Here is a 24,731-nt window from a genome sequence, read left to right as displayed (position 1 = left end):
GATTAAATGTTCTGGGATTCCCATTCTTCTCAGAGTCAGCCACAGTTTGTTATGATCCACGCAGTCAAATGCCTTTGCATAATCAATGAAACACAGGTAGACATTCTTCTGGTATTCTCTACTTTGAGTTAAAATTAGACGACTTGGCAGAAAGGAAGGGGGCAGTGATGATGGCACTGGAGCCAGAAGTGCTGTTCCCAGGCACAGTCCCAGGTAAGGTACAAGGTCTAGACTTCAGAAGAACTTTGGTGCAGGGATAGCTGTCCAGCCCCTGGGGAGAGCCATCCAGTCCCTGGGGAGAGCCACCCAGCCCCTGGAGAGTGTTGTCCAACCCCTGGGGAGTGCCATCCAGCCCCTGGGGAGAGCTCCCTGGTGTGTATGAGGAACTTTATCTAAGCCACTTTCCTCCATCTCCTCTAGTACACCTGTAAGTAACATCTCCAAAGCCATTTTCTTTGTAACTCACAGGTTTGTTCTTTCTAGGTTTATTTCCTTTCCTATAGGTAACCCAAACAATGAGTTCTGTTCCAGAACCTGAACCCTGAGCCCAGTTCCAGAGACAAAAGGGAAATATAACTGCCAGCTAAGGAAGCAAGGGTGGATGCAGATTCAAAGTTCAGCCAGACACTCCCACTGGACTTGCCCAAGCAAACACCTTGCAGTCCAGAGGGCAGAAAACACCATGATAATATCTTCTAGTTGAACAAGTAGGCACAGAGCTTCAACTCAAGACCACCAGGAAAGTGTTAATGTGAGTTCCCCTTCCCCTTCATATCAACACCCTGTTCAGCATGAAGAAGCCAGAGTCTGTGCCCCTATTCCCAAATGGGAAACTCACAAATGAAAAAGACAATCTCTTTAAAAAAAAAAAATCAGTCACCATTGGAGTATGCCTACCATTTCCCTGTTTTTTCTAATCCCCAATGGACATTTCTCATTTCCTTTACCCACTCCCTTCACCCAACAAATTGTGAAACCCTGTAATTTCATCTCTACCCATCCTTACCCTTCTGTTTCCACCCCTTACCTCCTTAGATCCCCATATATGTTTTTTATAATTAAAAAAAATTAAAAGAAAATGGAATATTACAAAGCATTGAAAACATTACACGACATAGAGGAGCTTGGAGACCATTATGCTTAGTGAAATAGCTCAGTCACAGAAGGACAAACACTGCATAACACACTGTTATAAAATAGGACAGGCATGAGGGGTTAGGGGAGAGAAAGCGGAAAGAGTGGATTACTCTTTTTAATGCAGTGAACACTGCATTAGAACAGATGAGGGAAGAACTGTCTGAAAGGAATGCATAATTAGGCATTTTATGTATGAAAACAATCTGGAACAAGGGATGCACTGCAGGGTGATTTGTGGAAAGTGAAGGGGGAAAAGGAAGAAAATGATCTTACACTAACAGTTAAATACCTATCTGATTTGGAAGATGCACTTTGAAACATGTATGTGGAAGAGGAAGTTTTTTACTGTTATAATTTATACCACTATGAGACTTGTGATTGGTTGATTCAAGCACTGAAGATAAAGGTATATATTCTAAAAAAAAAGATGTATATTCTGCCTTTGCCCAGCATGGGTACTTCCTGCTCAGTATAAAGCAACAAAAGAAGATTTGTCAAGTGAGGCCAGCTTATAAAATCTGCAAAGAATATATAGAAAACCCTTTAAGAGTCAACCTGGGAGTTGAAGATGTTTGTTTTGCCTATCTCTACGTTAAATTTTTAACAATAAAAAAAGGTTTTTAAAGCTTTTACCCCCAAAAGAAAATTACAGTTATTTTTTTACAATCAATTTATTGACCCATCTTAACTCAAGAGATTTAAACATGAAACAATATTAGCTTGTACTTTCTCTCCTACCAGACCACTCAAGTGCTCTGGTTCATCCCTTAACAACATTTTAGGTAGATCCCATACTTTTCCAGCCACTTTGACACTCTAGAGCTCATTTCTGCAGTCTAAAACTAAAAACTGTGATCTTAGGGCTGATTAAGCCTCATTTCCTTCCTGGTCTCCAGTATCAGGTTTCTGTTAGAAGGAGGCTGGAGGGCTCCCACTCTAATTAATTGAATGGTGGTGAGATGTATCCTTCTCTACCTTCTTATTCAAGGCTTAATTTCTACAGAATTAGTTGAAGTGCAAGTGATACAGAGTTCTTTATTGAACTGGACTTCTGCCGGGTGGTGGGAAGCCCTTTCTCATCCTGCTCTGGCATGGTGTCTCCTTGTCCCGGGATCTTTTTTAGCACCATTCTCTGCCTCTGTGTTTGTAAGGACTTCAGAAAGAGAAACTGCTACATATACATTTGACCTTAGTTGCTGATTATGTGTTTTCAGAATGTTGTGTATAGCCAACATCTGTTGTCAGTATTATTCCATTGACAAATGGGCTTTCTTTGTTATGATCTTGCTTCCTAGAATCCCTCTGAGAGGTGAGGGAACAGTCCTCCCTACTTGCCTGTTCTTAACACCTCCCCCAGTTCAGCACCACTTGTCTATGCCATGTTAAGGGTTACCAGGTGGTGAAGAGAAGTATGGGGAACAGAGGAGTAACACCTTACCGTGATTTCTCAACCAATCTTCCTCTCCTCTCTTTGCATCTCTCTTCAACTTTTCTAGACTAGGAGTGGAGGAACTGGGAAGGAGGGCAGGTTGGGAGAGTTAGAGTGATGGCTCAGGGTAACAGTTCTTGTTAGGTTGTCCCTTTACAACCCTGACAGTTGCTTTGGTGTAAACTACCAGTTGTCCATCCACTTCTGCCTTTCTTTCCTTTTAAAACAAAGGGGGGGGGGGAGAACAAAACAAACAAACAAAAAAGCCCTTCTTACACTGTTGGAGACAACCAATTGTCCAACTAAAAGAACTACACTTTTCACCCTTCTGAGTCAATAAGGAAGATGATAAACATGTATGCTAAAAGAGCCGAACTCACTCAGCATTTCTTAAGCTGAAGGAACTAAAGAACACATTCAAACTATGAGTTGCAAAGCTCAAGGAGTTATGCGCAGAACATTGAATGATTCAGGAAGCATTAAAAGAAGATAGGAGTCTACAGAGTCACTGTACAAAAAAGAATTGGCTGATACAAAAGAATTTCATGAAACAACATATGATCAAGAGGCAATGGTGATGAATGAGGAAGTTCAGAATGCTCTGAAGGACTTGGCAAAAAAATAAAGCCTCAGAAATTGATAGAATACTAATTGACATATTTCAACAAACTGATGCTTCCCTGGATGTGCTCACCAGGTTGTGCCAAAATATCTGAAGGACAACTACCTAGCCAACCGACTAGAAGAGATCTATATTTATTTCCACTAAAAAAAAAAAGGTGACCTGACAATGTAGAAATTATTGAACAATATCACTACTATCACATGTAAGCAAAATCCTGCTTCCAAAAATGACTGGAATAGTACAATGGTAGAGAATTACTAAATATACAAGGTGGGTTTAGAAGAGGTTGTAGCACTAGAGACATTATCGTAATGTCATGTGGAACTTGGCAGAAAGCAGAGAGTATCAAAAGAATGACTGTGTTTCATTGACTATGCAAGGTCATTTGACTGTGTGGATAAAAACAAATTATGGCTAACCTTGAGGAAAATGGGAATCCCAGAACACTTTGCTATGCTTACCCGAAACCTATACCTAGACCAGGAAGCAGTCCTCAGAACAGAGCAAGGAAGCACTGAATGGTTCAAAATCAGGAAAGGAATGCATCCCTAGTCACTGTCCAGCTCATTAATGCATAGCAAATTACAAAGACTGTGGCCTGGATCAGGTGCACCTTAGTCTTCAGATTGACATCATTGCTTTTCAGTACTTTGGAGAGTCTCAGACAGCAAATTTTTCCCAATGCAATTAATCTTTTAATTTCCTGGCTGCAGGTATCAAGAGTGTTGGTTGTAGAGCCAAGTAAACTAGAATTGTTAACTATCTCAATCTCTTCACCATCCACAGTGATGCTGCCAATTGGTCCAGTGGTGAGAACCTTTGTTTTCTTGATATTGTGTTTTAATACATATAGAAGGCTGCAGCCTTTGACCTTCTGCAGCAAGTGCTTCAGGTCCTCCTCAGTTTTAGCAAGCAGGGTTGTGTCATCTGCATAACGCAGATTGTTGATAGATCTTCCCCCAATCCTGACACCACATTTCTCCTCATAGAACCCAGTCTCCTGGATAATCTGTTCTGCGTACAGGTTGAAAAGGTATGAAGACAGGTCACATCCCTGGCGTACGCCCTTCCCAATTTTTAACCACGCAATGTTTCCTTGCTCTGTGCTGATGATTGCCTCCTGGTTCAAATATAGGTTTCACATAAGCATGATCAAGTGTTCTGGGATTTCCATCCTGCTCAGAGTCATCCACAGTTTGTTATGATCCACACAGTTAAATGCCTTTGCATAGTCAATGAAGCACAGATAGACATTCCTTTGGTACTCCCTGCTTTCAGCCAAGATCCATATAATGCTAGCTATAATATCCCTAGTATCATGGTCTCTTCTAAACCCAGCCTGGACTTCTGGCAGTGCTGTTCCAGTCATTTTTTTTTATAATCTTCAGCAGAATCTTGCTTGCATATGATATTAATGACATTGTTTGATAATTTTCACACTCTGTCAGGTGACCTTTCTTTGGAATGGGAACAAATATATATATCTCTTCCAGTCAATTGGCCAGGTGGCTGTTCCCCAGATTTCTTGGCACAACTTGGTGAGCACATCCAGAGGCACTGTCTCTTTGTTGAAATATGTCAATTGGTATGCCATCAATTCCTGGTGCCTTGTTTTTTGACAGTTCTTTCAGATCAGCTTGAACTTCTTCCTTCAACAGCTTTTGCTCATATGTTATTTCATTAAATTCTTCTGTGTCTGCCAATTCCTTTTGGTACAATGACTCTGTATACTCTTTCCATCTTCACACGCATATATGATTATATAAAACAAAAAAACACACGAATTAAACAATGTAAATGAATGATGTTGTTGTTGTTGTTAAGTGCCGTCGAGTCATAGGCAACTCATAGCGACCCTATGAACGAAAGTCCTGGACACCTGTATAACTTTTGTCCTTTCTCCAGGTTCATAGGGATGAGTCAAATGAATGATGATATAAAACATAATGTACTGATGCCCCAGAGAGGCTGCACATCCCAGAATTTTTTTGGTTTTGCCTTTAACTAGCTAGATTGGATGAGAAGAACAGCCTCGTTAACTCCAGGTGTCTCAACCAGCCCAAGGATATCACTGGATGCCTTTCATGAGGGTGCCTATAGTGAATATTGTGTGTACAATACACTTTGTGATTTATTCTGTCACTGTTTCTGCTATCTATGACCTCTGTCTGAAACTGAAGGGCAGGGCTGAGGTCCTGGAACACCTTTATGAAAAACAAACAAACAAACAACCAAAACCCAAAATCCCAACTTATAATGTACATGAATGGAGAAAAAAAAATTCCACACCAACACCACCAACAAAAAGGCAGCAATATTGGTTGAGAAACTGTATTCTGCTGATTTGTAATTTGTTAACTTCCCTAATAAATCTCATGATGTTGAGTATGGTTCTGTGAGGTCTGTTTATTCCTTGCAGCGAATTTTTGACCCAGGAGTAGAGCAGTTCATAGTGTTTCTGAAGAGTAGAGCAGCTGTTGGATTTGACCTGATAAACTTTCAGTTACAACAATAGATGTTATTGTTGTTATGTGCCGTCAAGTCGCTTGCAACTCATAGCAACACTATGTACAACAGCCCTAAACTCTGCTCTGTCCTGTGCCAACCGCACCATCTCTGATATATACCCATCGGGATTACCCCAATCACTGAATCAATCCACCACCTCCTAGAGGGCCTTCCCCTCCTGCGCTGTCCCTCCATCCTACCAAGCATGATGTCCCTCTCCAAGGACCGGTCCCTCCTTACAACATGTCCAAAGTATGTTAGACGGAGCCTCAGAATCCTTGCCTCCGAGGAGCAGCCTGGTTTAACCCTTTCCAGGATAAATCTGTTTTCCTAGCAGTCCATGGTCCTCAATACTCTTCTCCAGCACCAAAGCTCAAAGGCTAGTCATTGTCCAACTCTCTGACGCTTAACAAGTTATTGCAAAGACCATTGCCAGTATCAGGCACACCTTAGTCTCCAGAGAGACACCGTTGCTCTTCAGTACTTTGGAGAGGTTGCTAACAGCAGACTTTCCCATTGCAATATGTCTTTTCATTTCCTGGTTGCTGTTGCCAGGAGTGTTGACTGTGAAGCCAAGCAAACTAAAGCTGTGAACAATCTCAATCTCTTCACCATCCATCCTGATGCTACCAATTGGTCCAGTGGTGAGAATCTTTGTCTTTCAATGACATTGAGCCTCAATCCATATTGGAGACTGCAGTCCTTGATCCTCTGCAGCAAGCACTTCAGGTCCTCCTCAGTTTTAGCAAGCAGGGTTGTATCATCTGCATAATGCAGATTGTTGATAGATCTTCCACCAATCCTGACACCACATTTCTCTTCATAGAACCCAGCCTCCCAGATAATCTGTTCTGTATACAGGTTGAAAAGATATGGAGACAGGTCACTCCACTGGCGCACGCCCTTCCCAATTTTGAACCATGCAGTGTTCCCTTGCTCTGTTCTAACGACTGCCTCTTGGTCCAAGTATAGATTTCACATTAGCACGATCAACTGAGATTCCCATTCTTCACAGAATCAGCCACAGTTTGTTATGATCTACACAGTCAAACACCTTTGCATAGTCAATGAAACACAGATAGACATTCCTCTGGTACTCCCTGCTTTCAGCCAAGATCCATCTAACATTAGCTACAATGTCCTTAATACCATGACTCCTTCTAAACTCAGCCTGGACTTCTGGCAGTTCTCTGCTGATGTGCTGTTCCAGTCGTTTTTAGATAATCTTCAGTAGAATCTTGCTTACATGTGAAATCAATGATATTGTTCATTAGTTTTCACACTCTGTTGGGTCACCCTTCTTTGGGATGGGAACAAATATAGATCTCTTCTCTTCAGTTGGTGTTAAGAGTATATTATAAAAATATGGAATGAAGCTTGTAGAGCTAAGGTTTAACATGTTAGAAAAACCTGATTCTCAGAACAGCAACACAGAAGTATCAGTAGATGTCAACATCTTGCTGTCCAACACTTCTCTCTGCTGACCCCTTACTAGATGTTGTGACAAACTGTACACTGTATTGAGTGTTCTGCTTGTTTGAATACTGGTTATGAATAATCAATGGTGGTTGTTGTTGTTGTTAAGTGCCATCTAGTCATAGGCGACTCATAGTAACCCTACGAATGAAATTCCTCAACACTTGTGTGACTTTCACCCTTTCTCCAGGTTCATAGGTTTTCTGAAAGCAAGTTATTATGGAAGTGGATGCCACTCCTGCTTCTAAGCTTTAATCGGGGAGCTCCACCTAGCACTGTCCGCTTTGACACATCAGTGTCACAGTGTTCAGCTTCACAGCAACCACAAGTTACCGCTGTATGGCAAGTGGACACAGCAGGGCTATATGACCTAGATGAATGTTTGAACAAAAACAATGGAAACACAGGCCTGAGGGCCATGGATTAAGTAACCCACCTCACCTTTGGCTTGGCAGCATCACTTTCTGTCCACTAGGCCAGCTGATCACGCTCTGTGTTAATGTTATTGTTGTTAAGTGCCGTTGAGTCGTAGGAGACTCACAGTGACACCATGAACGAAAGTCCTCAACACTTGTGTGACTTTCATCCTTTCTCCAAGTTTATAGGGTTTCCGAAGGCAAGCTATTATGGAAGTGGATGCCATTCCTGCCTCCAATCAATGGTTATGTAAAATTATTTGGATTGTTAAGGTTTTAATTGCCTTTAATGCTTTATTTTGGATTAATTTATATGAGCTTATAAATGGGCTTTACACTTTGTGGCCCCCAATAAAGTGTGTGAATTGCAATTATATTTTTTCCAGTGTTTTGTTTGTGCCAGCTGTCCACACAATATAAACCTATGTCACCAAAACTGTCTACAGCCATCATGTTGGTTCTGACCCACAGTGATCCTCCTTTGGGTTTCTGAAGCCGTAAATCTTTATCGGAAATTGCCCATCTTTCTCCTGCAGAGTGGCTATTGGATTCAAACTTCCAACCTTTTGACTAGCATACCAACACCATGGCTCCTTAAATCATAACACATCACACAAATATTACATTTTAATGCTGTTATTTGTTGCCAGAAACAAGATCTCAGACTTTAGGTCTTCGGTTTCATTGGTATATTAAAATAATTTAGGATATCCAAAGAGGTTTAAATCTGCCCAGAGGCACCTAGGAAGAATGATTTGGAGAGCTCCTTCTGAGAAACCAGTCATTAGAAACATTGTGATCCCTCTTCTACTTTGATACACATGGAATCACTAAATAGGGGACTTCAAAAAACAGCAACTGAGGCTGGAACTGATTTAGGCGGAAATTAAAACCCAGACTAAATCAAATCCTTTACCCTCAAGTCAATTCTGACTAATAGTGACCCTTTTGGACAGAACTGCTCCATAGGATTCCAAGGGGCTATAATTTTTATTGTCATATATTCTCCTGACGAAAACCTCATGGGTTTAAACCAAAGATTTTTCCGTTATCAACCATTGATTTTTCAATTGACAGTTGAGTGCTCAACTGATGCACTACCAAGATGACTCCTTGCCTGTTTAAATAGATTTCTCTTTTGAAAAACTTTAGAATATCTCCTGCACTGAAAAAATACTCAGGGCAAATGAAAAACTAAAAATCATATAGATGTTTGATTAATGTTGTGTGTTTCTTCTGTCCCAACTCACTGCTCTAGAGTCAGAACTTTGTAGGATGTAAATAGGCAACTCTTGTGGCCTAGTGTTAAGAAGTTGTAGTGTAATCCTCAAGGCACTCGGTTCAAATCCACCATCTGCTCTGCAGGAGAGGGATGGGCAATCTCCTCCCGTGAGTTTACTGCCTCCAAAAACCCGCCCAGGGTTTTGATGGGACACATTTGTTGTTAAGTGCCGTCGAGTCACTTGTGGCTCATAATGACCCTTATGTACAACGGCTCTGAATCCTGCTTCTATCCTGTGCCAATGTCATCATCTCCACACACCTACCACCATTACCGCAGTCACTGAGTCTTCTCATCCATGGTCTTTCTCTCTTACACTGCTGTCTCTCCACCCTCCCAAGAATGATGTCCCTCTCCAAAGACTAGTCCCTCTTTGCAGCATGCCCAAAGTATGTCAGACGGAGCTTCAAAATTCCTTGTCTCCAAGGAGTAGCCTGGTTTCACCTTCTAGGGAACAAACCTGTTTGTTTTCCTATTAGTCTACGGTATATTCAATACTATTCTCCAGCACTACAACTCAAAGGCATCATCCCTAATCATTATCTAGCTTTCTGATGCATAGCCAGTAATTGCGAAGACCGTGGTCTGGATCAGGCACACTTGAGTCTCTGGACTGACCTTGCTGCTCTTCAGTACTTTGGAGAGGTCCCTGAGAGCAGTTTACCCCAATGCAATTCGTCTTTTGATTTCCTGGCTGCTGCTACCAAGAATGTTGATTGTTGAGCCAAGCAAATTGAATCTGTTAACAACCTCAATCTCTTCACCGTTTGTCATTTATACTGCCAATCGGCCCAGTGGTCACAATAACAGGATGTAAATAGCGCAAGAAATTGCCCTTCTTTCTTTCACAGAGTAGCTGGTGGACTAGACTTTCCAGAGAGGAGTGGCTTTTGGGTTAGCAGTTTAACCTCTTTGCAAGCTAAATCACCAGAGTGGGATCCCTGTTCCCTATGCAGGAAATACAGAGAAAGGAGACTGGAAGAAACCTACCACCATGCTTCGCTCATGTTAAGTATTCATTTTCTAAATTGTATTTTATAGTACTTATTTCTTATAATGTGTAAATTGCAAATCGTTAAGGGCTGCGCTACTAATAGAGATTAGTAGTTTAACCCTTCCAGAGGCGCCTCGGATTTTAGGCCTGTTTCTGAAAGGTCACTACCTTGGAAACCCTAAGGAGCACACCTGAACACCTGGGCTGCAACCAAGAAGTCTACTTGGACTGGAATCTACTCGGTGACATCTGACATTTACTAAGAAAATAAATCACAACTAATCCTTCAAATCTTGCCAAAAAATTAAAAAAACAAAACTCAGGAGAGTAACTTGCTGCAAGTTGTGTGGAGAACAGCTAGCAGGAGTGACTGCGAAAATACAAAAAAAAAGAAAGCCAGTTGGTACAGATTATAGATTGGGAGAAGTGAGAGAGATAGGCCTCCAAATTGCCTAGAGAGGCTACCAGGATTTAAAAAAAAAAGAACTTCCGGGGCGGGGCTTCTGAAGCCTTCCCTTCCGTGGCAGAGCATGTGGGCGGGTTGCAACGTGAAGATTCGTGATTGTCTGGCTGTCACTTATGTCTTTCTGAGACGGTCCCTGAGTTTGGGAGTAACCATGGCAAAGAGCAAGTTCGAATACGTGCGAGATTTCGAGGCCGACGACACGTGCCTGCCTCACTGCTGGGTGGTAGTGCGGTTGGATGGCAGGAATTTCCACCGGTGAGCAAGCTTGATGGGTGCCGCATGGGGCACCAACCCTTCTGGGAACTCCGCCACTTGCTGTAGGAATTTTGGGTTCTCTGTTACTGCGGTAACAGGGCAGCCAATGGTTGCGCGGGATTGAGCTTCCCTCTGTGTGCGGGCCCAGACAGTACTTGGGGGAGGTCTGACTAAGGTGTTTAAGTGAAGTGGGGTGTGTCCCCGCTGTCAAATTGGCCTGGAGCACCCATGCTAAATGGACAGAGAACTGAAGGACAAAGTCAGTCGCAAGGCACATCCAACTCTTAAGCTTTGTTCAGCTCTTCCGTCAGGTATCTTTGAATGCTGACTGTGGACTGCACTTTTGAAGATGTGATGTGCTTAGACTGTTACCAGTAAAAAGTCATAGGAACTGGATTCGGGAAGGAGAGCGGGAGGCGGGGAAAGGAAATATATAGCAGAAAGATGGGAATTTAGTTTTTATAAAAGTACCTGATCCAGGCCATGATTTCCGCAATTATGTGCTATGCATCAAAAAGCTGGACAATGACTAGGGATGATGGAAGGAGAATTGATGCCTTTGAGCTATGTTGCTGGGGAAGAGTATTGAATATACCATGGACTACTAGGAGAAGAAACAGGTTCGTCTTAGGGTGAAAACAGGCTGCTCCTTGGAGGCAATGATTTTTAATGTCTCTGTCAGACATACTTTGGACATGTTGCAAGGAGGGACCAGTCCTTGGAGAGGGATATTATGCTTGGGAGAGTGGAGGGACGGTGCAGGAGAGGAAGACCCACATTAAGATGGATTGATTCAGTGACTGAGTTACTGGGGGTAGGTGTGTCAGAGACAGTACGGTTGGCTTAGGATAGAGCAGGGTTCAGAGCTGTTGTACATAGAGTCCTTATGAGTCACAGGCAACTTTACAAACTGGTTATTGTAACTACCATACTTACATACCACACTTATTAGAATCCAGGAACAATTACACCAATTGTTATTATTCCCTAATCTTCAGGATAACCCAGTAAAGTAAAGTAAAAACCCTTTATCCCTGTTTCGTAGAAAAGGGAATTAATTAGATTTAGCAGTCATATCCCCCGTGCCACACACTCTCTTATTCCTAGGCAAGGAAAAAAAAATGAAAATTCATAAGGAAGTTAATTAATTGCATTTTCAGCACTGTTACATTATCTTACAGCTTTAGATCTTTGGTGTTAATGAAAAGATCTGGTCTATCCATACCATTTCCCTCCTTTCTGTCTCCTGTAAAGGTTTGCTGAGAAGCACAACTTTGAGAAACCTAATGACAGTCGTGCTCTCCACCTAATGACCAAATGTGCCCAGACCGTAATGGAAGAATTGGAGGATATTGTAATTGCTTATGGACAGAGTGATGAATACAGCTTTGTGTTCAACCGGAAGAGTAATTGGTTTAAAAGAAGAGCCAGGTAATTCTCTTCATGGCCTAGGATACTTTGCCAGTATATTTTCTACCAGCATCTAGACTTCTGCTCATTGTAATTGTAACAACCACTATGAGCTGTGGACTTGATGGCTTAACTGCAGACTTACAGACTTTGGAAGTTATCTGTAGTATTTGGAACTGCTAGGGAAAAAAATATATGTAAATATACACACACACATTTATTTTTATTTCTTGTTTGGATTATTCTGTCTGAGCATTCAATATGCCTCTTTATCTTCTTTTTCTCTTTGCTTCCCACCAAATTCTGGTCTGATATAGAATGTTAAGACTAGAAACAGACCACAAGAATGTAATACTAATAATTTATAGATTGACTTTAGCCCATGACAAATTCTACATATATTGCAATGTTTAAACTTTTTTTTCCATATACATTCTATCTCACATTATTTTTTCATTTTATACTGATTTACATACAGAGTTCATAAAGTTCTTATACATTGTTTAAACTTTTTTTTTTGGTAGTTTTTTATCTTTGTGTGTGTGTGTGTGTGTGTGTGTGTGTGTGTGTGTGTACCGTCAAATTGGATCTGACTGGTACAGGAGGAGATTACCCCTCCTCCAGCAGAGCGTCTGGTGGATTCGAACCATGTTCCTCTGGGATTGCAGTGCAGCTTCTTGCCACTAGGCCACCAGAATTCCTTTAGTAGATTTTTTAAGAACAGTTTTAAGTTTACAGAAAAATTGTATGTACAAAGATCTCATGTTCTCTCTCTTACATATGTCTAATATATGTCTAATGTTAACATCTTGCATTTGTATCAAGTTTGTTACATGAGCAAGTATTGATGCATTATTAACATTTGTGTTTACACTTTCCAGTGAAAAGCCCTCTTATCATCCTATGTCCACTATTCCTATGTCACTCTCTAAAAATACTTTATCCTCCACCTACTCATCTCTCTCACTTACCCTCTTGCCCACCTTACTTCCTTGTAAGCATTGATCTTTTCACTAGCTTTGTAGTTTTTACTTTTTCCTTAGTCTTAATATAGTTGAAATTATATCCTATATAGTTATGTTCACTTAGAGATACTTACTAAAGATTCCTTTGTGGGGTTTTTTGTAATTTGGTGGCTCATTTCTTTTTATTTGTGAATAAAATACCATGTATAGGTATAACAGGAAGCAGTTGTCAGAACAGAGCAAGTAATCATGGCATGGTTCAAAAGCAGGAAAGGAATACATCAGGGATGCTCCTTTCTCCATAACTTTTCAGTCTATGTGTGGAACAAATCATTACGGAGTCTGGACTTTATGAAGAGGAATATGGCATCAGGATTGGAGGAAGACTCATCAGCAACCTGCAGTATGCAGATGATACAACCATACTTGCCAAAACTGAGGAGGACCTGAGGCATTTGCTGCAGAAGGTCAAGGACTGTAATCTTAACATGGATTGAACATCGAGAAAAGAAAGGTTTCTCATGACTGGGCCACTTGGTAGCATTACAATAGATGGAGAAGAGATTGAGATTGTTACCAGTTTCAGCGTGATTGGTTCCACAATCAATACTCATGGCACCAGCAGTCAGAAAATCAAAACACATTGGGAAAAATCTTCTCTCCAGGGTAAAAGCCCAACAGTGTCAGTCAGTCTAGAGACTAAGGTGCACCTGATCCAAGCCAAGATCTTTTTGATTACTTGCTATGCATCAGAGACCTGGACAATGACTAAGGATAATAGAAGAAGAATTGGTATCATTGAGTTGTGATGCCGGAGAAGAGTATTGAACATTCTGTGGACTGCCACGAGAATAAACAAGTCTGTCATGGAGAAGGTGAATCCAAGCTGCTCCTTGGAGGCAAGGATTTTGAGGCTCCATCTCACATACTTTGGGCATGTTGCCAGGAGGGACCAATTCTTGGAGAAGGACATTATGCTTGATGGAGGGACAGAGTAGGAGAGGAAGACCCTGGATGAGATGGATTAGTAATTCGTGTAAATGGGGTATGTGTGTCAGAGACAGTGAAATTGGCTCAAGATAGGTTAATGTTCAGATACAAGGGCTCACAGGCTACTTGACAGCTTTATAACAACAACAGGAGCTCTAGAGGTACAGTGATTAAGCTGTTGGTGGCTAAAGTCAGCATTTTGAACCTATTAGCTACTCCATGGGAGCAAGATGTGACAGACTTCTTATAGATTATAACGTAGGAGCTCTTAGAGAGAAGTTCGTTCTGTCTGATAGAATCACTGTGAGTCAGAATGGACTCTGGCAGTGGGGTTTGGGGTTTTTAGTAGTTGAACCACAACCTGTTCATCCATTCATCTATTGAAGGACATCTTGGTTTTACTTTTAAACTTAGTCTCAAAAGTAAACTGAAGTTTTTTTAAAGTTTTACTTTTAAACTTCTAAACATAATTCTCAAAAGAATCTCTTGAACCATAAATTCATATACTACAGAGAAAAACAAATCATTAATAAATTACTTGTAGAATTGAGAGTAGAGGCATGCTGTATTTAAAAGATATTGTTAAAAAAATTCTAAAAAAGATATTGTTAAAATATTAAAGTGTTTTGTCTTGGCTAAATGCATTTTATCTCTTGGTGTACTGAGTACTGTAATCTCTCTGTTGCACTCGTAGGCCATATCTTGATATTGTTGAATTAATACCATGTATTTTCTCTTTTCTTGCTCCACCCAATGTGCTTTATATTTGCAAGCAAGTTCATGACTCATGTGGCCTCCCAGTTCGCCTCCAGCTATGTGTTTTATTGGCGAGATTACTTTGAGGACCAGCCTCTTCTGTATCCCCCAGGCTTTGATGGAAGAGTCGTGGTTTATCCTACCAACGAGACCTTAAAGGACTACCTCAGCTGGCGGCAAGCAGATTGTGAGTAACATCAAATAAATAATTGGAGTTAAACTCCCAATTCCATACACTGGAGGTGGTGATCTGTTTTGGGTTTGGCTCAGTTGTATTTTATTTGGAGTGAAGTATTATTTATTTTAAGTATTTGAGAAATTGAGGAAGTTTTAATTATTTTTTAAGAAGCAACCTATTTTTAATTTTTTTCTTTTTTTTTTTTTTAAATCAGAAGCTATTTCGCAACACTGGGTTAGTTTTCCCACCTTCTGTGGTATGAACTCTGCCATGGCTGTCTGCCTCTCTCTTTTTCTTTCACCCTCAGTCACACTCACTCCATTGATTCTGAATCTCTCTGTCACTCAGTTACTTCCCTGAGGCCACCCACTCTGGTTTACACACTTCTGTTCTTGCTAGATATTTGTGTTGTGATCCCTGCCTTATAAGAAATGTTCCTAAGCCTATATTTATACTTGATAGATGTGTTTTGATTTTACCAGAATAACTGGGAAAGAAATAGGAATTATGTAAATCAAACAGCTTTGATGATATTTCTAAACTTAACATACAAGTTAATGGATTTTTTTTAAAGAATACCTCATATGATAGAGCAGTTTATAGGAAACAGATTGGTTTGGTTTCTTCCTAATATTTTTTTCTTTTTGACACCTCCTTCCATTTTCCTTTTCTATGAAGTTTGACAAGTCTGTAGCTGTCTCTGAGATGCCTTCCTTAAAAAAGAGAGGGGCAGGGCTCTCATATTTGAACTGTAAGTATTGAAGAAAGATTCTGAGTATATGAACAGTACTGTTTTGTTTTCCCTGCAGGTCACATCAATAACCTTTATAATACAGTTTTCTGGGCGCTTATTCAACAGTCTGGACTAACACCAGTACAGGCCCAACAGAGATTACAGGTATAAAGATATTATTGCCTCACTGCTTAGCTGAAGACCATTTTCTGTAGCCTCTCCCATACCATTTAGCATTCTCCCCTGACAGATTTACTTTGAAAGTGTATAAAAGTCATACTTGTAGTAGCTCTCTTACTTGCCTTTTCTGCTACCCTGGATGATTTACTTCTTTCTGAGTCTGTTTCCTCAACTGGAAGATGGAATTAGGGCTGTGGTTCTCTGCAGTCCCACTGAGAACACTACCTGGAGATGCATATTAGTTGCCCTCAGTAGACAGAGAATATGTTCTTTAAATGTCAGTCCCCATGAGGTGTTTTCACTCCTTGCATTTACCAGCTGGACTCTTAACAGTTTTTTTGGATTTAAAGCCTCTAGATCATGAAGCTTTGTTTCTCATACATTGGATATGTAGCTAGGTGAGGCTCTTCTTGGAAGGGACATCATGCTTGGAAAGATGGAGGATCAGCGGAGGAGAGGAAGATCCCCAATGTGATGGATTAACATGGTGACTTTTCAGCAGTGAGCTGTAGTGTATAAGAGACAATGAGGATGACACAGGAAAGGGCAGGGTTCAAGTCAACTGTTCATAGGGTTGCTATGGGTAGTACTCGACTCATTGGCACGTAACAGTAACAATATATGATTTAAGAAGCCCTAGTGGCATAGTGTGCAATGTGTTGGGCTGCTAACTGAAATCATGGTGGATCTAGTCCACCAATCACTCCTCAGGAGAAAGATGAGTAAGTAGTCCCCACCCTTAAAGATTTACAGCTTCAGCAATCCAGTGGATAACCATCACTATGAGTCTGGTCAACTTGACAGCAGGGCAGGTATGGTGTAAGACTTCACACTCTGGAGTCAAATTATATTCAGATGGTGCTTGTGATTTTACCCTCTTTTTTGGAGGTAAAATGTTAGACATAATATTCCTACCTAAATATTTTATGATAAGAATTAAATAGCATGATGCACATAAAATATGCAAAGAACATTTTTAGCCCTCAATATAACCTGGCTTTTATTATTTGATAGCTGTTGCTCATAGGAAGACTATCATTCTGATATGAGAACATGTCTTAAAACAACTCCTGATGCAATGTCTGTCTTGTTAGAACTACTCGATAAATGGCTTTCTTTATGAACTGTGCTGCTGCTGAAGTTCTGTATATAGCAGGAGGAGAAATAGGGAAATACGGAAAGTTCTGAGTGGGTGTTGGAAGGATTAAGCTCAGATTTTTGATTCTTACTAGAAGAATATTAACAAAGTTGGACAATTGGTATAATTTTTCTAAACTTACATTATCTCTAAAATGGAGATAGTCAGAAGGATCAAATAAGGAAATATATGTGAAATAGTACATAATAGGTGCTCAGTTCATTATTAAGTCATCTCCCTCCAGTGGCTCCAAGTAGGAAGATGAGCAATTTCCTACCATTGAGATTTACAGCCTCAGAAACCCAGTGGACAGTCAGCCTTGAATTGATTCCAGGATGATGGCCGTGAGAGAGAGAAACTCACAGTCTTAACTTGTGAAGTGAAATGTTTGCTTTCAAAGAGAATTGTATTACACATCTGGATAAAATTTACATTACTATTAAAAATGTAGTATTCTTCATAACATGTTTCATAAAATTTGTTCTTTTTGATTGTGAAAACTTTAGATAAATGGTAGAATGCATAGATAGGCTTAGGTGGGAGAGTGAATATACAAAGCTTTTACACTTGTTTTATTTCCTCAGGGAACTGTTGCAGCAGACAAGAATGAGATTTTGTTTTCTGAATTCAACGTCAACTACAATAATGAGCCTGTGATGTATCGGAAAGGAACTGTGTTGATATGGCAGAAGGTAATTTTCTTAATTATCTAGTATTACTGTAACATACAGCATACATGGATGGCTTTCCCAAACAGAAATTTATTCTCTTATAGTTTAGGAGAAAACAACATGCTACCGTAAACTCTATGAACTTTGATAAATGTCGATAGTTGTAGAGGTGCCTTTTGTTCATAGGGTTGCTATGAGTCGTGCTCAACTCTAAGGCAATCAGCAACAACAACATAGTTTAGGAGACTAGAAGTCCAAATTCAAGGATCTAGCTCTAAGAGAACACACACACACACGTCCCCTGTCAGTTCTAGAAGAAGGTCTTTATTTAGCATCTGTAGGCCTACACTCCTTGGAGATTTCAGTGTGTCTTGGCCTTCAATGATCCTCCTTGTGTGGCAATCCGAGTCCAAAAGAATACAGCCCATTCATGCCAATTCTTGCTTGTACTGATGTCTCCCATATTCACTATGTTTCCTCCTGTAAGAACAACCAGGGCCATGTGGTGGTAGTGGTATATGCCGTCAAATCGCTTGCAACTCATAGTGACCCTATGTACAGCAGCCCTAAACTCTGCTCTGTCCTGTGCCAATCGCACTGTCCTGACACTCCCATCCCGATTATCCCAGTCACTGAATCAATCCATCTCATAGAGAGCCTTCCCCTCCTGCGCTGTCCCTCCACCCTCCCAATCATTCTCCAAGGACCGGTCTCTCCTCACAACATGTCCAAAGTATGTTAGACGGAGCCTCAGAATCCTTGCCTCCAAGGAGCCACCCGGTTTAACCCTTTCCAGGACTAATCTGTTTGTTTTCCTAGCAGTCCATGGTATTCTCAATACTCTTCTCCAGCACCACAGCTCAAAGGCATCAATTCTCCTATCCTCCTTGGTCATTGCCCAACACTCGGATGCATAACAAGTGATTGTGAAGACCTGTATCAAACACACCTTAGTCTCCAGAGAGACACCATTGCTCCTCAGTACTTTGGAGAGGTCCCTAACAGCAGACTTTCCCATGGCAATGCGCCTTTTAATTTCCTGGCTACTGGTGCCAAGAGTGTTGACTGTGGAGCCAAGCAAACTAAAGCTGTGTACAATCTCAATCTTTTCACCATCCATCCTGATGCTGCCAATTGGTCCAGTGGTGAGAATCTTTGTCTTCTTGACATTGAGCCTCAATCCATATTGGAGGCTGTAGTCCTTGACCCTCTGCAGCAGGTGCTTCAGGTCCTCTTCAGTTTCAGCAAGTAGGGTTATGTCATCTGCATAATGCAGATTGTTGATAAATCGTCCACCAATCTTGACCCCACATTTCTCCTCATAGAGCCCAGCCTCCCGGATAATCTGTTCTGCATATAGGTTGAAAAGGTATGGAGATAGGATGCATCCCTGGCGTACGCCCTTCGTAATTTTGAACCATGCAGTGTTCCCTTGCTCTGTTCTGACGACTGCCTCCTGGTCCAAGTATAGGTTTCGCATTAGCACAATCAAGTGTTCTGGGATTCCCATTCTTCTCAGAGTCAGCTACAGTTTGTTATGATTCACACAGTCAAATGCCTTTACATAATCAATGAAACACAGATAGACATTCTTCTGGTATTCTCTGCTTTCAGCTAAGATCCATCTAACATCAGCTACAATATCCCTAGTACCACAACTCCTTCTGAACCCAGCCTGGACTTCTTGTAGTTCTCTGCTGATGTGCTGTTCCAGTCGTTTTTGGGTAATCTTCAGTAGAATCTTACTTGCATGTGAAATCAGTGATATTGTTCTATAGTTTCCACACTCTGTTGGGTCACCTTTCTTTGGGATGGGAACAAATATAGCTCTCTTCCAGTCAGTTGGCCAAGTGGTTGTTCTCCAGATTTCTTGCCACAACTTGGTAAGCACGTCCAGGGCAGCATCTGTTAGCTGAAATATGTCAATTGGTATACCATCTATTCCTGGAGCCTTATTTTTTGCCATTTCCTTCAAAGAAGCCTTAACTTCTTAAGTATTTTGCAGGTGGGAAGGGAGAAAATTGCGGCAATGAATGAATGGAAATCCAAAACCTCTGTAACAAAAAAAAAATTAAAAATAAAAAAAAAAGGGTGACCCTGGAGGACATTATGCAGAGTGAAGTATCTCAGTCACAAAGGACAAATACTGCATAGTACCACTGTTGTAAAGCAGGACCGACCTCATGGTTGGGAGGAGACTGAGAAGGATGGGTTCAATAATTTATACTGCATTGAAACAGATGAGGGAGAAAACTGTTTAAGAGGGAAATTATTAGGGATTTTTGTCATGACAGCAGTCCAGAGCAAAGGCTGTATAGTGGAGTGGAACTTGGGGGAGGGATTGTAAAACAATGAAAGAATTTTTTTTTTACTTTTCCAAGAGGGTAGTGTACTAGAAGGGAAGGTTGGAAGGGGGGAAAGTGCAACAACAAATGAATAGAAATTTAAAAAAAAATGTATTTGCTATCAATAAGTCATTGATTGTGCAAAATTCAATCATTCTCTCTCCAGCTCCATTTCTGTCACCAAGTCCATGTTTTCCAACTACTGGATCTTCTTCTCTGTTCCCAACTTTTGCATTCCAGTCACCCATTATTATCAATGCATCATGATTGCATGTTCGATCGATCTCCGATTGTAAAAGTTGGTAAAAATCTTCTATATCCTCTTCCTTAGCTCTGGTTGTTGGTGCATATATCTGAATGATAGTGGTATTCACTGGACTTCCTTGTATACGTATGGATATCATCCTGTCACTGACAATATTGTACTTCAAGATGGATCTAGCGATGACTTTTTTAACTATGAAAGCAACTCCATTTTTCCTCCCCTTTTCATCTCCAGAGTAATATATGATCATCCTACTCAAAATGCCCCATCCCAGTCCATCTCATCTCACCAATGCCTAGTATGTCAATGTTTATGCGTTCTATTTCTTCCTTAACAATATTTAATTTTCCTACATTCATGGTTCTCACATTCCATGTCCCAGTCACTAGTGTCTGCTTACAACTGTTCCTCTTCCTTTGTATTTCTGTACTTGAAAGCTCAACCTCAGTTGCCCTTTCTGTTATCTACATGTGTTCTGTTGTACATAGGGTTTTCAGAGGCCTACTATTTCAGAAGTGGATGGCCAATCCTTCTTCCTAGTCTTTCTTAATGTGAATGTTCGGATTTAGAGAAGTATTAGACAGACCAGCAAGTTAAAGGTATATCCCTTATTGTGGAGTTAACCATTAGTGTCAGTGTTGTCCCTGCCTTTGGCACACGTGTCTTTACCCACTTATTTCCCTGCTCCACCATCCACCAGGATACCCCTCAACTTCTACCCACTCCCTTCACATCTATCTTCCCATTGACCAGCCCTTGATCTAATAGCTTGTATATGAAGCTTCCTTGGCTTCTGTGATTCCAAACACATCAGCTGCTCATAGTTCCTTATGTTGGGACCAATGTCTCTGAAGTTTAGTCATAATGTTTCCTGAGCAAAGGCGATGCATCCTGTAGAACTGGTGTGTAGGCCCTTGGGCCGGAATGAATGCCGCACGGTTTTGGCGTCTTCAGTGGTACCTGGGAAGGCCATATCTGACTTTACCAGCTCCACAAAGGGGAACTATCCCTGTCAACATCATCACCACCACAAATCTAATTCCCATGAGGTCAGACATGTTACCCATGTTCCTACAGCTCTTTCTACTCTTCCCAGCGCCAATCTTAATGGTTCTTTTGGGTCTGAAATCCATTGTAATAGTTCACAAATGACAGAGAACCAAATTAGGGAAGTATAATTCAGGTTGGTAGCAGATACACTCAGTCAGGACAGCTTCTAAAATGTCCTCACAGGCACCTCAGCCTTTAGCTTCGCAGCTTTAGGCTCTTAGTGCTGCCAGTTATGGCTCCCCATCATCAGTCCTCAAATAAACTTGGGAAAAGGCTCTTGGCTCTGGTTCCTTGCGGGTAGCAGTCCCAAGCTCAGCTCGCTCTCATGTCAGGTCTCTGGTTCTCTCCTGCAGCTGTTTCTGCTTTCTTGCAGGTCTGACTATTGCATGATGAATCTCTGGCCCAAAGACTTTGCTGGTTGTGAGAGTCTCCCATTCTGCGGTAGAACTCACTCAACTTAAAGGCAAGACTAACCAATTCCCTTGTCAATTAGGGAGACTAGTCAGTCCCCTTGTGGATAGGCTAACACACCCTCTTTGCATATTCCTGCGCATCTACATGGCAAAGTTAGTAGTGGCCTGAGAAGTCATTGACTTTCACCACACCTACCCAGTCAGATGCCAGGTGTTACAGGCCACCCTCTAGGGAAACTCACTTTACAGCACATCAAAGCTATGTGGCATCCAACCCTTAATCCTCTTGCAACTATATGGCTTCTTAGATCATGGAGAAATTGTTATATCACTTCTGCATTATATCATTACCCTACATGTATTTTGAGGGGTACGCAAGTCAATCCAGGACTATAGTGCTGTGATGTTAAAAGAAAAATGGAGGTCAGCAAAGAGAGCTTGGGCCATTTTAGGCTTGGTCTTGCCTGCTACCTCAATGCTAATGTGACTGCAGTCACTGACGTGAACTAGATTCTTCCCAGAGAGATAGTATAGAGTTTTTTGCCTTCTGGACACTCACTGTAAGTTACTGTGAATTAGGGGTCTGCAATGACCTTTTCCATCAGTAGAATCACAGAATTTTAGAATGTGTGCTCATGTTCTAACTGTTGTGTTCTCTGTCTTCTAACACTCCCACAGCGGGCATAATTCCTTTTAAAGGATCTACTGCAGATAGGAGGACTTTGGCATTCACAGAACATTTAAAACGCACTTTCTTCCACACTGGACAAAGCTATTAAATGATTTGTCAATCCATGAATCTATCTCAGAGAATACCGAGAAATACTAGAATTTTGTCACTTTCATGAGCTTCCCCAGATGTTCATACTTACAAGTCTTTATCTGAATCCTGAAATCTACCAGTATTCCTTCTCTCTACCAGCTCTTGGGTATTTTGAATTTTTCAAGTTTATTTTATTCCATGTAGAATAATTTTTAAAGTATCTTTACATAATGTAACTTGTAGGTTATTTCCCTGACTACTTTTCCACTCTTTTATTAGTATTTTCAGAATACAGCTGATATCTGATACAGATTAAAATATGTCAGAGATGAGAGAAGAGAAATATCTCTATTTTGTAGTTATTACCACACGTGGAATCCCTCTTTTGTTCCTGAACTCTCCTGTCAGAATATAGCAACATAACCTTGTGAAAGTATTTGAAGTTGTAAAAGAATCCGTGCCTGTTGAGATGTGTGTGACAACATGCACGAATGTACACATATCAAATATATAAATGTGAAAAGTGAACCTTTCCCACACAACTCCCCTTCTTTCCCAAACTCACGCTCTAGTTGACAGTGTCAATACTTCAACTTTTGTGTGTAGGTGGATGAAGTCACGACAAAAGAAGTTAAACTCCCAGCAGAAATGGAAGGAAAAAAGATGGCAGTGACACGGACCAGGACCAAGCCAGTGCCATTTCACTGCAATATCATCGGGGATGCTTTCTGGAAGGAACATCCAGAGATCCTAACTGAAGGCAGTTGACCCTGTGCTTTGCAAGACTGGTGTGCCTCACCCTGCAAGGTGCCTGAAGTGGCCCTAGCACGCCTACTATCCAAGAGAGTGCTGAGAAGGATAGGTGTTGCTTTGAAAGGGGTACAGGGAATAAAGGGATGGATGGGGATACTATATCTTGTTCTGCTCCAAGCAGAACACCTTTTGAACACTGTTGGAACATAGTTCTTTCGCTAGAAGTGCATTTAAAAAAAATCATGATACTATTTTTATAAAGCACGAACTATTTTATGCCTTGCAAAATGAATCATTTTTAGGCTGTGGCATGTCTTAAAAACCTGTCAGCTCTTTTTATCTGTGATAGAACTTAAGCCCAAACTTTACTCTCCCACCTGATCTTAGAGGATTGAATAATCTTGAAATATTCACCTTCTCCACTCATCCATTTGCTTTTATTTTTGGCAGACCTAGAGATAAGTATGGATTGATGTCTGTCAGATGCCACTGAATTCAGGAATTCCAATCATAATACACAAAGCAGCTCGTCATATTGGCAACTTTGAACAAATGAGTAGTGGTTTGCATGCCCTTCTGTACATGGTAAAACAGATTTATTTTTTTAAGTTTTACTGTCAGCAACATCATCTCTCCAGGAGCCTTGTTACCAAGACCAGATCTTTCTAGGAAGAATCTTGTTTGAGAATGAAAATGGGAGAAACAATCTCTTGCATTTTAAGTGAACTGCTTACATTTTTGTGTTGTTGTGTATCATCAAGTTGGAATTGGCCCATAGCCAACCCTCCAGCAGGTTTTCAGAGGCAGTAAATGGCACAGGGCAGTAAACTGCCCACCAGCTTCCACAAAACAACTGGTGGAATTGAACTATATGCCTTCGGTTTGCCAATGCCGTTTCCTTACCATTAAGCCACTAGAGTGTATTTCCATACTGGACGGGTGGGGTGGGTTTCTCCCTTTTACAATCTGCCTCAGTGTATTGAACTTCCCATTCAGAAAGTTGGAATCCTTGGAAAAGGTTTTCAAGTACCCTGTATGTAACCAGAAAGCTAACATTTGAATTCAAGAGCAGAGGGGCTAACATTCTCCTTGGAGTCATAGGTGACAGGTGGCAAGAAAGTCATAACGGCTTTTACTGCTGTTGGGCCAGTGGAGACAGTGAAGAACAGCAGTGGTGATCGCCTGCTGCCAGGCTGTTGGCCTCTGAAGGGAGGAGGCGATGGTGAGAGAACACCCATTTCCTCTTGTCCTCATTTCAGAGGAAGAAATCATCTGATCTATTAAGAATTAATTAAGACACAGCCCACATCCCAGTGCCTGGTCTCATATTGCAGAATTTACAGCCAAGAAGAAAATGTATTTTTGAAAGGGTGACGGCTGGCCTCTTCCCTCACTAATTGACACTCCATCTGTCAATGACATTTTCTCTTCCTGTCCACCCCATTCCACAGGAAGATACAGCTCATGTTTGATAATTGTTAAACTCTATTTGAGAAAAAAAAATTAAATGTTTCAAATTCTTTTTTACTACCT

General features: G+C 41.0%; 1 protein-coding gene and 1 pseudogene across 1 annotated transcript; both read left to right on the top strand.

Annotated features, from left to right (window-relative positions):
* Positions 1–8,716, top strand: part of LOC102868238 — an 11,511-nt pseudogene extending 2,795 nt beyond the window's left edge.
* A 1,642-nt stretch (positions 8,717–10,358) lies between these two features.
* THG1L (tRNA-histidine guanylyltransferase 1-like (S. cerevisiae)) lies at positions 10,359–23,213 on the top strand. Its single transcript, XM_006901980.1, has 6 exons — positions 10,359–10,588; positions 11,843–12,019; positions 14,727–14,896; positions 15,697–15,785; positions 17,523–17,630; positions 23,052–23,213. The coding sequence occupies exons 1-6, from the start codon at positions 10,398–10,400 to the stop codon at positions 23,211–23,213; spliced, it is 897 nt and encodes a 298-aa protein (XP_006902042.1). The 5' UTR covers positions 10,359–10,397.
* The last annotated feature ends 1,518 nt before the right edge of the window (positions 23,214–24,731 follow it).

The sequence above is a fragment of the Elephantulus edwardii genome, unplaced genomic scaffold (genome assembly GCF_000299155.1).
Source record: "Elephantulus edwardii isolate Elephantulus edwardi_28Jun2011 unplaced genomic scaffold, EleEdw1.0 scaffold00354, whole genome shotgun sequence".
In the NCBI taxonomy this organism is placed as follows: Eukaryota; Metazoa; Chordata; class Mammalia; order Macroscelidea; family Macroscelididae; genus Elephantulus; species Elephantulus edwardii.
This window is presented reverse-complemented; position numbering and strand designations above follow the sequence as displayed.

What these genes read in the sequence shown, in the direction of transcription:
- THG1L (XM_006901980.1), top strand. Translation starts at nt 10,398, where the DNA reads ATGTGGGCGGGTTGCAACGTGAAGATTCGTGATTGTCTGGCTGTCACT. An exon ending in CAGCTGGCGGCAAGCAGATT is followed by an intron (nt 14,897 to 15,696) that starts GTGAGTAACATC and finishes TTTTCCCTGCAG; the next exon opens with GTCACATCAATAACCTTTAT. An exon ending in AGGCCCAACAGAGATTACAG is followed by an intron (nt 15,786 to 17,522) that starts GTATAAAGATAT and finishes TTATTTCCTCAG; the next exon opens with GGAACTGTTGCAGCAGACAA.